Below are 12,359 nucleotides of genomic sequence, written 5' to 3' on the forward strand. Positions count from 1 at the left end.
CGAATCTTCAACCACGAGCACACGCCATCCAGGTGATCGTCATCCTTCGGTTCCTATATATCTTCTTTAGAGGATAGTCAAAAGGTGGCAATCCCGAATAATACCGAGAATTTATGAAATTCGTGTGGGCGAATTTCTATGGAAAAAGAGTAGAACCTTGTCAAACCCTTAGCCTCCACCACAATGTTATGGAATGAGACACTATTTTATAATACTAAATTTTAGGGTTTTTCCAAAAACCTATTGGGTCTTTATTTTCCACTTCTCTCAAATGATATTCCATTTAATTCTTTATTATTCGGGCACGAAATACACCTTCACCACGATAATTTAATTAACGAGGCTTCATTATTATGGAATTAATTCAAGAAATAAACTAATTAATCCTACCATAATAAATTACGAATTATTCCACTAAAAAATCGTAAAAAAGAAAAAGGCTCCTGAGTTCAATTTCGAAATCATACATTAAAACTTATTTGACTCCCCATGTTAAGATTACGAATACCAATCAATTAAATTAAATTACGAAATTTAATTCATTGACTAATTAAATAAACCTTTATATTTTACGCTTAACTTACATCATATGACGGATACAAAATCCACTAAATGTGGTTTTCACATTTAGACTTATAAGCATTAAAATAAATATACTCATATCATCAATCTCAAAGTCGAGACATGGATTCTATCAACTAATTATTATTTCACAAATGTATTTTTCCATTATCCAATTTACTGATTGGAATACATAGACACTTAATTGAGTCGTACCTTTTAATAAATCAAAATAATGAACAAATCACATTGATCATAATAATTATATCAAGATTAAGAGTATAAGTACATTTAATGAACTAGAGAATTTATTTTATATATTCGGTACAAAAACACTTATCTCTACTTGGTCCGTTCAATACATACAAAATGTCTTACGACAAGAAAAAATGACGGAAAGATGTCGATCTTAAGGAAATTCCCATAATGAAGATATATATATATTAATCTTGAACTACAATCATACCAATGGCTTTGTCCAATTTCCATCTTAGATTGTGAACATAAATTTTATACTTATAGGCAAGATGATTTAATCTTCCGTGTATAAGTTAAACTCTATACACTAAATCATCTACTATATAAGTAAAGGACACACATACTAGTGCATGATCTATTTAATTTTTTATTAAACAATGAATAAATAATTGTTCTATAATAAATACTATATCCAAACACATGGTTAATAGTATATATATCCCAACACAAGGAACTTCCGGGGCACATTCTTCTTCCACTACCAAATGGTATCAACTCAAGGTGACTGCCCCTTACATCGACATCCTTGTGTGTCGTCAAGAACCTCTCTGGCTTGAACTCGTGAGGATTTGGCGATATATTAGGATCGTGATGAAACTTCCATATGTTCACCAATAAGCGAGTGCCTTTTGGTATCTAATAAATAATATTATAGTGGAAGAAGAAAAGCTGAATAGCTACATTTAAAGACGTTTAGGCTCTTTGAAATAAGGTACACCCAAAAAAAAAATGTCCATAAATATTAAGAGTATTAATTACTTATAGTAAATGATATTGATAATTAATAACGATAAATAATACTCCTATATAGTGATAATTCTGTAACAACTACAGTGGAAGAGAAAATGTTTAAGTAGGTGTATATTGGAATGTACTATAGTAGAAGAGGAAAAGTTAAGTAGGTATATTTAAAGACTAATAATTAAATTGTGTAAAATATTCGTGGCTATGTATTTAGAGACTTTTCCAATAAAATTGAACAACCAAAAGTGAGAGGCTTTTACAAAAATACATTTCTTGTTTTATTATATATATATATTCTTTTTATATTTGTTTTTGACATTATTAAAACTTTATCTTTTGCTCGACTAAATTTAATAGAAAATTGATTTATGATTTTTTTAATTTCTAACTGCACGAAGCGCCGATAAATTGACTAGTATTCGATTAATTCAAGGATTCAATAGAGCGTTGCAGACTTGCAGCTCACTCTAGATAAAACAACTCTACAAAATGCCAGGTATACCCCTGTGAGGACGACCAAAAGCCCTCATTCTAGGCAAGGGTAGTTATTTTACTTTATGTGGGTAGTTATGTACTTTTTTCCCAAAAAGAAGAAGAGAAATTGATAAAAATAGTAACCCACTTAAATATATATTTCTCATATATTAATGTATAATATACATTAAAAATACATTTTGAGACATAATAATATATATTTTTTGATATATTTTTGACTAGAGAATTTAACTATTTTTTTGGCCGGCCGACCAAGTGTGTATCTTGCCCAAAAAAGAAAACATTATAATCCTTAGCTTCGGCTGCAACAAGCGCATATACCGTACACTTGTCTTTAGAATGACCGAGTCCATAACAAATCAAATAAGCCAACCTTTATCTTAGTTTTCGTCAAATCTAATTGGAGAGTACTTGCTTGTCTAGCTTTCCCAAAATGAAGTGGTAGTATCTGTTCTATCCTTGCTAAATTCATTACATATGGTCAGAGTGATAAAATTAATCAATGAAAATATATACTTCGTTCAAACTTGAAAGGGTTAGACTATCGGTGGACATAAAATCTGAAAAAATCGAAAGAATGATCAAAGCCGACTTCGATTAGTTCGGTTTTTTTATTTCAATTTTTCAGTTCTTCGGTTGAGTTTTGGTTTTAAATTTTTAGAAAGTTCACTTTCGGTTTTAGTATATTGGTTCATCAAGAACTATTACCCTTACGCAATTATACTCACTCTTTGCAAAGTTTCAAGGAAACGAGAGGTGCGGTTTTGTTTCATTCTTTTCGGCTTATGTTGCACTTCAATACTTTGATTTTCACTCATCGAGTTAGAAATATTTAGCGTCGTGGAGAGTTAGAGACATAGATATCTTCCATTTTTATCTATTATTTCTTATTCTTTTCATCTTGTGTTAGGTTCATGTGCACTAAATTTTACTATTTCATAGAGCAAGATCTATGTCACCTCTCTGGTGTGCATGGACATATTTGCAGGAAAACATAATATTGAGCACCAATTAACATGTAAATCAAGATATATTCAAGAAAGTAGGAGTATTAATTCAAAATGAACACTAAAAATAGAATTTACCTCTGTCTTTTTATTTTTTATTTTTTATTATTTATCTTGTTATCCTAACACCCGAGCAATGTTAATCAGTTGGAAAAAGTTTATTGGCATGAAATTCGTTTTTACTCAGAAAATAGCTCAGTATACCAGTCCCAATAGTGTAGAATCAAAATCGAAATGAACAAGAAAAATTGAACCGAATCTGAAAATAGCTCAGTATACCAGTCCCAATAGTGTAGAATCAAAATCGAAATGAACAAGAAAAATTGAACCGAATCTAACTAACTTTGATTGGGTATTCGGTATATACAATTGAGAAATCAAAGACCGAAATATCAAACCGAGATTCGTAAAAACCAAACCGAAGAATCGAAGCCATCCATAAATTAAACAGATCATATTTCATGACTGACAATTTGACACAGCCCAAATTAGTCTATTTAATAGTTGGGGTAATTTAACTAAATATGTAGCCTAAATTGATTCATTATAAAGTTTGTCAATATATTTTTTTTTTTTTAAAAACTTTTTTTTGTTTGATGCTACATATAACGATAATAAAGAAAATTATTAATTTTATTTGGTAACTAAATAAAATTAAGAAAGTTTGATAAGAAAAATTAAAAGTTGTTTGTCGTAGGCCAAATATTTTTTATTGATTCAATCTATTTTAACCTGCACAAATTCAATCACATCTGTCCATTAGGCATCCTTATATATGTTTCATCTTGGTATCTTGAGATTGTCTGTTGAACCCGCACTCATATTAATTTGCACTGAACCCATCAATACATCAATAATTAAGTCTTCACTCAACTGGTGAAATGTTACATCATACGTGTTTCTAATTTTCAGTACCCATTTCACTATTGTCTAACTTTGTTAACTCTCCCTTCTCCCTTCTCACTTCGTATCTTGTTCGCTCTAAAAATAGTCTTCCTATTCAATTTTAATCATTCTAAGGTTAGTGGGATTTAAGATGCCACAAGTGTAAAATGGAAGCCTACCAGAGCTTGTAACGGCACTTAACGTGTGAGATGATACCAGTGGAGATCAATCAATTAATTTTTCTTTTGTTATTGAAGATAGCTTTTACTTTTTCTCGACAGATTTATAATCTATTTGGTCAAGCTTTTAAAATCAGCTTATTATGAAAAGTATTTTTTAAACAGTGTTGTTTTAAAAAAGTACTTTTAGTCATAACAGTTTGTGTTTGGCCAGTTAATTTTAAAAATATTTTTGAGCAGCAATTAGTGTTTGATTAAACTTTTAAATTTTAAGTGTATTTTCTCAAAAATGCTTTTCAAACAATTCAAAAATTCTTTTTTAGAATTCTAAAAATACCAAACCTTCGCTTCTTCAAAGACTTTTTGGTCTCTCTAATTTATAGTTTATTACACATGTTATGTCAAGAATAACATAAATTTTTTTTATAAAGTTATTTCTTTTATTAATTGTACTCCCTCTGTCCCAAAAAGATTGTTCTCCTTTCCTTTTTAATCTATCCCAAAAAGATTGTCCCCTTTCTATATTTAGAAATAATTTAACTTTATGAGATGATTTACAGCCACACAAATATCTACGGCTTGTTTTGGATCACACTTTTCAAAAGTTTTTTTTTATTTCTTAAACTTTATGCCAAGTTAAAAGAGAATAATTTTTTTGGGACGGAGGGAGTAATAGATATAAAAATTATTTCCCCCCTTTTATTTTGATTAGTTGTCAAAGAAAGAATTGGCTCTGCCTGGGAAAGATACAACTGCACCGACTGTCCCTATTGATTTAGCAAAACATCACGTGGCTCAACAGGATAGTGGAGCACGTCTTCGGACACTTGGAAAAATATCTTTCCAATTTCATTTCTTTAAATCATTCAAAAACCTGCAGATTTGAAAAAAAAAAAAAAATTAGTTTGAATATCTTTAATAACTAATTTCATGAGCCCCGGGCTTACAAACTTAAGATATAAAAATAAATATTTTAATTAAAGAGATATAATTTATGTTAGTAATAATTAAATTTATTACTAATATTTGACAAGCAGACTGGTTACTTTTCTACTCGATATTAAAGTGGCTTCCCTATGTCTACTTGAATTTAGACGACACGCGTGAGTCATTATTCCAACAAGACAACTTTTGCACCATTATCGAGTAAAATCAACACCGTCGTCTCCTCGTGGATTAAGTGGCTAATTAAATTGTCTTGAGGCTATTTAAATTGTGCCAACTCAATTAAATTGTACCAACTCATTTTAATTGTAAATTCACTAATTTGTAAATCGGTAGGTTTGACCATTAAAAATGGGAGCTTTTGGGATGGTTGGATGTGCAATGAGGTGGCGCCCTTTTGGTGTTGGTTTTGCCCTGATAACGGTGCAAAAAATGTGTAAGTGGAATAGGAATGACTCACCTGAAGTGTTTAAATGGGAACGAAGGTCACTTTAGGTCTTCGAGTGAAAAGTTTTACATGGCGTGTCTGTCGATGGGTTTGGCCATTAAATTTTAAATAAGTATATTTTTATATATAAAAGGAAAACTTTCATTTCACTCTTTTAATATCTTAACCTTCATTTTGATGAAATTATTTACTTCAAATCAGATGTGGAATTAGAATTTGAAGGTTATGAGTTCTAAATCCTAATTTGTTAAGTTATTTAGTTTTAAATTATTAATCTATACATATTTAATGAACTTTTAAGACAAATACAGAATTTGAACCAAAGCATTACCGAATCCGATCGAACCCATAGTTGTTACTCTAATCCGCCCTGCTTCAGCCTCATTTTGTGTTTAGAAGATTAATTTTAGTTAACCAAATAAGAGATTTAAAGATAATCCGATCTTGACTAATAACATTATCTTCATTTTCAACACTATATGACATCGTTTAATAATTTTTAAAACACACACACACACACACACACACACACACGGGGGGGGGGGGGGTTGTGTGTGTGTGTGTGTGTGTGTGTGTGTGTGTAATATCATATATGGGGGGGAAAAACTTTCACACTTTTGTGCCTATTTGTGCTGGTCATTAATTTTTGTCCTTCAAATCGAATGGTCTTTAATTTTTTCCTTCAAAATTGAACTTATGTCTAGAAAGGCATAAGTCACGCATCATAATATCCATAAAATATGTCAGTTACATTAAAGAATTTATGCCCCGCTAGGCATAAATTCGATTTTAAAGGATAAAAATTAAAGACCAGCCCATTTGTAGGCCAAACCGTGCAACTACTTCATGTTGATTGAGGGGCAATTTGCAGGATTGTCTTTCGCTGGGGGTGGTCTTTAATTTTTGTCCCTCAAATTGGTGGTCTTTAACTTTGCCGCCCATGCATTATTATATATATAATATATATAGTTTCGGGTTCGAACCTTCGCTCAGTCAAAAAAATTAAAAATTCACAGGGCAGAGTTTTGCAAATTCTGCCTTGCGGTTTTTTTTTTTTTTTTTTTTTTTACTGTGCTAAGGTTCAAACCCACAACCTCAGGGTATTAGGTGAAGGACAAAAATTTAAAGACTACCGATTTGAAGGATAAAAATTAAAGACCACCCCAAATGAAGGCCAATCCGCGCAAAAAAATGTTTTTTGCTGATTGAGACTTATTAGTCTTTACATGTGAGCTTGATGGGCCCACTTTTGCTGTCTCGTTAGGCCGCGATTTGAGGCCTAAATGGCCCACTACAAGTACTATAAACAGTTATACGGGTCCACCATTTTGATATTTTCTCATTCTTTAATTATTGAAATATATACCGTAGAACGTCTCCAAATTAATATTGTCGGGATCATGAAATATTATTGTTTTATAGAGGTATTATTTAATCGATAAATTAATATTTATTAATTTAAAGAGTGTTTTCGAGATTCAATGAAGGTTAATCTTGATTACATCAAAACCATTGAATCTTAATAATTTGTGTATCATATTTATTGAATTAATATTGAAAATAAATTCATTATACATAAAGTACAATGTATGATGTATGATTCATTGTAATGTTTTTTTTTATTAAATGATTCATTGTAATGTTCATTGTTTCTTAATAATCAAATATTATTCATTGTATTTTTACTGAAAACATTCAATGTATGATGGTGAGAGAATAAACTATATAAACAACATAGAAAATTTCTTCAAATCGTACCCAACAATGGCTTCTCATCTAAAAGATGTCACAAAATCAACAATGACAGATCAAATACGTAAAGCATTATGTGAGTACAAAAGAGATCATTCCACATGCATTCAAAACGATTTGCAGTTGTGGCTTGATGAAAATTTTCATTTGAAAGTTCATCAAGGTACAATATCAAACACACTCAAATGATCAACTGAGTATCTTTCGGCTAAGTTAGAAAAAGGAAGGGATATCAAGCGGCACAAGCCAGCAAAATTTCCAGGCATGGAGAAGGTTGTTTATGAGTGGTTTCTCCAATACCAAGACTGCGAATATAACTCGGAGAGTTAATTTTGGAGAAGAAAGAGAGATACAATGGAACTTTTATACCCTCAACAAGATTTTGAGCACAACTTTTATCAAGGTTGGCTTGAGAAATTCAAGCTAAGACATAGTATCAAGTCATTTCGTCATTTGGGAGAGGGTGGTTCGGTTGATATACAAGACATGGAGACGAAATTGGAGTCCATAAGGGAAAAAATAGACCAGTTCCCTATGAAGACATTTTTAATATGGATGAAACTGGTTTATTTTACAGGTTACAAGCTGATCATTCTCTTGCTACGAAACAACTTGAAGGAAGAAAGCAGGACAAAGAAAGGCTCACGGTTGTTATTTGTTGCAATGAGGATGGATCTGAAAAAACTCCTTTATGGATTATTGGAAAATATGCAAAGCAACGTTGCTTTGAGAATGTCAACATGAACAACTTGAATTGTCACTATCATTCAAACAAAAGAGTATGGATGACAAGTGTGATTTTTGATGAATATATTCGTTGGTTTGACCACAAAACACATGGTAGACGAATTTTGCTTGTGGTAGATAATTGTCCAGCACATCCAAGAAATATGGAAGGACTACAAAATGTTCAATTGCTTTTCTTGCCACCCAACATGACATCAAAAATTCAGCCTTGTGATGCTGGGATAATAAGAGCTTTCAAGATGCATTATCGCAATAGATTTTACCGTAGGATATAGGAAGGCTATGAGCTGGGACAAACTGATCCAGGAAAGATTAATGTTTTGGATGCTATCAATCTTGCGATCGCGGCTTGAACGACAAATGTTCAGCAAGAGACAATAGCAAATTATTTTCGACACTGCAAAATTTGTTCGGGGGATGAAGCCTTAGGGAATTTAAATGAACCCACTTGTGAAAACGACATTCATGAACTTGAGGTCATGATTAATGATCTCGGTTACCTCAATAAAATGGATGTCAATAGCCTGTTGGATTACCCAGGTGAAAATGATACATGTTCAGAGGTCCAGAGCTTAGAAGAAATTGTGGATACCATTGGAGAAAACAATGTTGATGATGAAGTTGAAGACGATACAATACCTTTGGAACCAGTTAAGCGTAAGGAAACACGCGTCTAACTCTTCACAATTTTTTGGTGCAGTTCGAGAAGACAACACCGGAACTTTTGGATGCAATAAGAAAAGTTAGAGATGAGCTTCAACTAGATTTAAATTTTAACAAAAAATAAAAAACATTAAAATCATATCTCACTAAATTGTCTTAGATATTTTTGTAACTTTAAAGAATTATTAATTTATAATATTAATGGGACCATATATTTATATAGGGGCCTTCCAAAAATATATTATCTTATCGAAATCGGTGATTTTTTCCACTGGCCCAAGTCGGGACCAGAGAAAAATATTATCTTAGAGAGTTTATTAATTTATCAAGTATTAATTTAGAGATGTTCTACTGTATTCAATTTCCAGTTGTTGTGCATATTGAATTTGTTGGGATCGAAATAATCATGGTATCATGCGGAAGCTAATCATTCTGAAACCTTGAACACGATAAATCGGACAACAAAGAAAAACATGTTAAAAAAGACATAATATTCTAATACGGTTTGATCAATTGATCTACATATGAAAAACTAATCTAAAGGAATAAAAACTATTTGAGAGAAAAATCTCCTCATAAAAAAAACTCTTTAAATGACTACATTGTGGATGCTATTGTGTTATTGTACGAGAAGAAAGATCTCCTATTTATAGAAGTCTAAAACTTCTCCTCCAACAAAAGGATAGACATGGTAGAATCCTTTTTCACAAAGAAAACCTTTTTCCACCAAGAAACCTTTATGAAGTAAAACACAATTATGGTAAATTCCAAATAAGGTAAGAAATTCAGGGCAAACCCTAACAAATCTCCTCTTGGCCTAAATTTTCTGGCAAAATTATCTTGACTCATATTCTTCACATAATCTTCATCATTGCTGCTTGCCATGATTAAAAATAAGGTTAAAAATATTATGGTTAAAAATTATTAAAAAATATTTTTCTTTACTTTTAAAGATGCAGCAGCAGGGATGTTAAAAATATGGTTGAAAATTCATCTCCATATGTAGTACTCCGAACAAAATCTTCATTATCGTGAAATTAGTTGCAGCTTGATTTAAATCTGCCTTGAACCTATCTTCTACCCCTTTGAACCATCGGCTCAGATACCACTTGTTGGGATCGAAATAATCAGGGCGTCATGCGAAAGCTAATCATTGAAAACCTTGAACACGATAAATCGGACAACAAAGAAAAACATGCTGAAAAAAGATATTCTAATACAGTTTGATCAATTGATCTACATATGAAAAACTAACCTAATGGAATAAAAACGATTTGAGAGAAAAATCTCCTCTTAAACAAAACTTTTTAAATGACTACATCATGGATCTTTATTGTGTTGTTTATTCTCCTTGAGAAGTAAGATCTCCTATTTATAGAAAACCTAAAAACTTAAAATACAATCTCCTCCAACAAGATAGGAAATTCGAAAATGACCCTAAGGGGTCGTTTGGTGCATGAATCCTTTTTTGTATCATAAAGAAAATTTATACCTTTTTCCCATCCAAGAGATGGATATCCCTTCTTAAATAAAATACCATCTTTTAGAAGATCCGAAATAAGATATAAATTAATTATAATTGAAACCAAACCCGAATTAGTACTCATTATTTTGGGAAAGAGGATAATCCACTTGTTTATACTAATTATTTATACATTCTTTTCATACTTTCTGACCTTTTAATATTAAAAACAATATTATATATGTGTAGGTGATTCATGAAAAGGTTTAAACATGGTCGGCCGGTCGGCTGTGTCAGGATCAAATCATTTTTCAATAGTGGAAAATCGTCAGTTGAATGGGCATATTTTAAACGAAGGATAATAGTGAGGCCTCCTATGATCCGATAGGTAACACAAAAGACATAAGACACATTGCAATTGTTAGGGGCAATTTTGGCCGTTTTCCCTTTCATTCTTCAAATTTTGTGAATTATATATTCGAATTCCAGTAATTTTCAATTTTAGATTTAGTATAATTTTGAGAGAGGATAATCCACTCGTTTCAATTTTAGTTAAAGAATCATTACGTTTATATCCACCTGGACCACTCTCAGCACCCCTTGAATCCATGGAAGATTGCGTCGTTGGTGGCTACAATATCCCGAAAGGTAATCGAGTACTGCTCAACTTGTGAAAGATTCAACAGGATCCGACTATTTGGTAGAAATCGATTTATTCAAGTCTGAGAGGTTCTTGATGACTCATAAAGAAGTAGATGTTAGGGGAATCATTTCGAGTTTGATTCCATTTGGTCCTGGAAAAACGATTTGCCCTGGGATTTCCTCGTCACTTGTGTTGTTGCACTTGACTTTGGCTAACGTGCTACGTGCATTTGAAATTACAAAGCCATCTGATGAACCAATTGACATGACTGAGAGCTTTGGCATGAGTAACCTTAAAACTACGCCACTCGAGGTTCTCGTTGGTCCACGATTGTCCCCATATTTGTACCATTATTATGAATCATTTATTACTAACTCTAAATTCAGAAATATGTAATTCTCCCATGTACACTATTTAAGTGCACACTTTCAATTTTATTCGAGTTAATCGCTTGAATAATCATTCAAATCATAAAACTAATTTAATAAAGTAATTTTTACTCCGTCCGTTCACTTTTACTTGTCTACTTTGGACTTTTCACGTTGTTTAAGAAATAATAAATGAAGTGCATAATTTACCAATATGCCCATATTAATTAGTGCATATTTTTATTGGATTTGAAAAATGATTTGAAGTGAGTAATTAATACTATGGGTAAAACAGGAAAAATAAAATTGTCTTATCTTGATATGCTAAAAGTGACAAGTAAAAGTGAAAATCTATTTTTGGGATACTGGACAAGTAAAAGTGAACGGAAGGAGTATATTTTTTGTGACACTAAAGTCATCCAATTATTTTATATCTCCTATAAATTTTCTCATAATTGAAGTCAAAACTCCATCAGTTGGCACCCAACACTTTTCCTTGAAAATGTTAGATAAAACTAAGTTATTCGGACTTCGGTGCAGGTGTCCGATACAGGTGCGGGTCGGATCCTTTATGATCTAAATTTTAAGATTCGGCAGTATGAATCCAAGTACGGATACATGTGCGTGGATTCAAATAAAATAATTCCAATATCTAATGTAGCACCGCCTTTGGGAGGATGCCACTTAACAGAGCTAATCAAACTTACTAAGTTAAAAATAGTTTGTAATAGATAAAGAGTTCAAGTATATTAAAAAGTTTGTAAGAAACTAATTCAAAACATAGTATTTATAACTCATTAGTGGAAGACCCATATGAATAAAGTTCAAAATACAACATCTCAACATAGTAGAATCTCATATAAAAACCCCTTAAAGTGTAGATATTCAATTATGACAAAATGGACAACACCTATTTTGAGTTAAATCAACACTTTGGAATTCATCAAATACGTAGTAGAGAAATATTTTTTCATGCTACAACATTCAAGGCTCATACCAAGCATGAAATTCAATTCCCAATCCCAATTACAAACTAGTTAAGTTTCCCAAGTTCAACATAAGTACTGAATTTAAAATATTACAAGACTTGGACATGGACACTCCCAAAATAGTCAAGTCAGCAAAATCAAGTTAATGACCCAAATTTCATTCAAAAGTGCATATCTGAGTGTATCACATGGATCATGTACAAGTCCCCAAAA

General features: G+C 31.8%; 1 protein-coding gene across 1 annotated transcript; it reads left to right on the forward strand.

Annotated features, from left to right (window-relative positions):
• The first annotated feature begins 8,014 nt into the window (after positions 1-8,014).
• On the forward strand, positions 8,015-8,698 carry LOC132035439 (uncharacterized). The gene is made up of 2 exons (XM_059425718.1): positions 8,015-8,285; positions 8,382-8,698. The coding sequence occupies exons 1-2, from the start codon at positions 8,015-8,017 to the stop codon at positions 8,696-8,698; spliced, it is 588 nt and encodes a 195-aa protein (XP_059281701.1).
• Positions 8,699-12,359: the final 3,661 nt, after the last annotated feature.

The sequence above is a fragment of the Lycium ferocissimum genome, chromosome 10 (assembly GCF_029784015.1).
Source record: "Lycium ferocissimum isolate CSIRO_LF1 chromosome 10, AGI_CSIRO_Lferr_CH_V1, whole genome shotgun sequence".
Classification (NCBI taxonomy): Eukaryota; Viridiplantae; Streptophyta; class Magnoliopsida; order Solanales; family Solanaceae; genus Lycium; species Lycium ferocissimum.

Coding starts and splice junctions, on each gene's coding strand:
- LOC132035439 (XM_059425718.1), top strand. CDS start 8,015: ATGAACAACTTGAATTGTCACTATCATTCAAACAAAAGAGTATGGATG. Junction 8,286..8,381: donor TTATCGCAATAGATTTTACC/GTAGGATATAGG, acceptor CTTGAACGACAA/ATGTTCAGCAAGAGACAATA.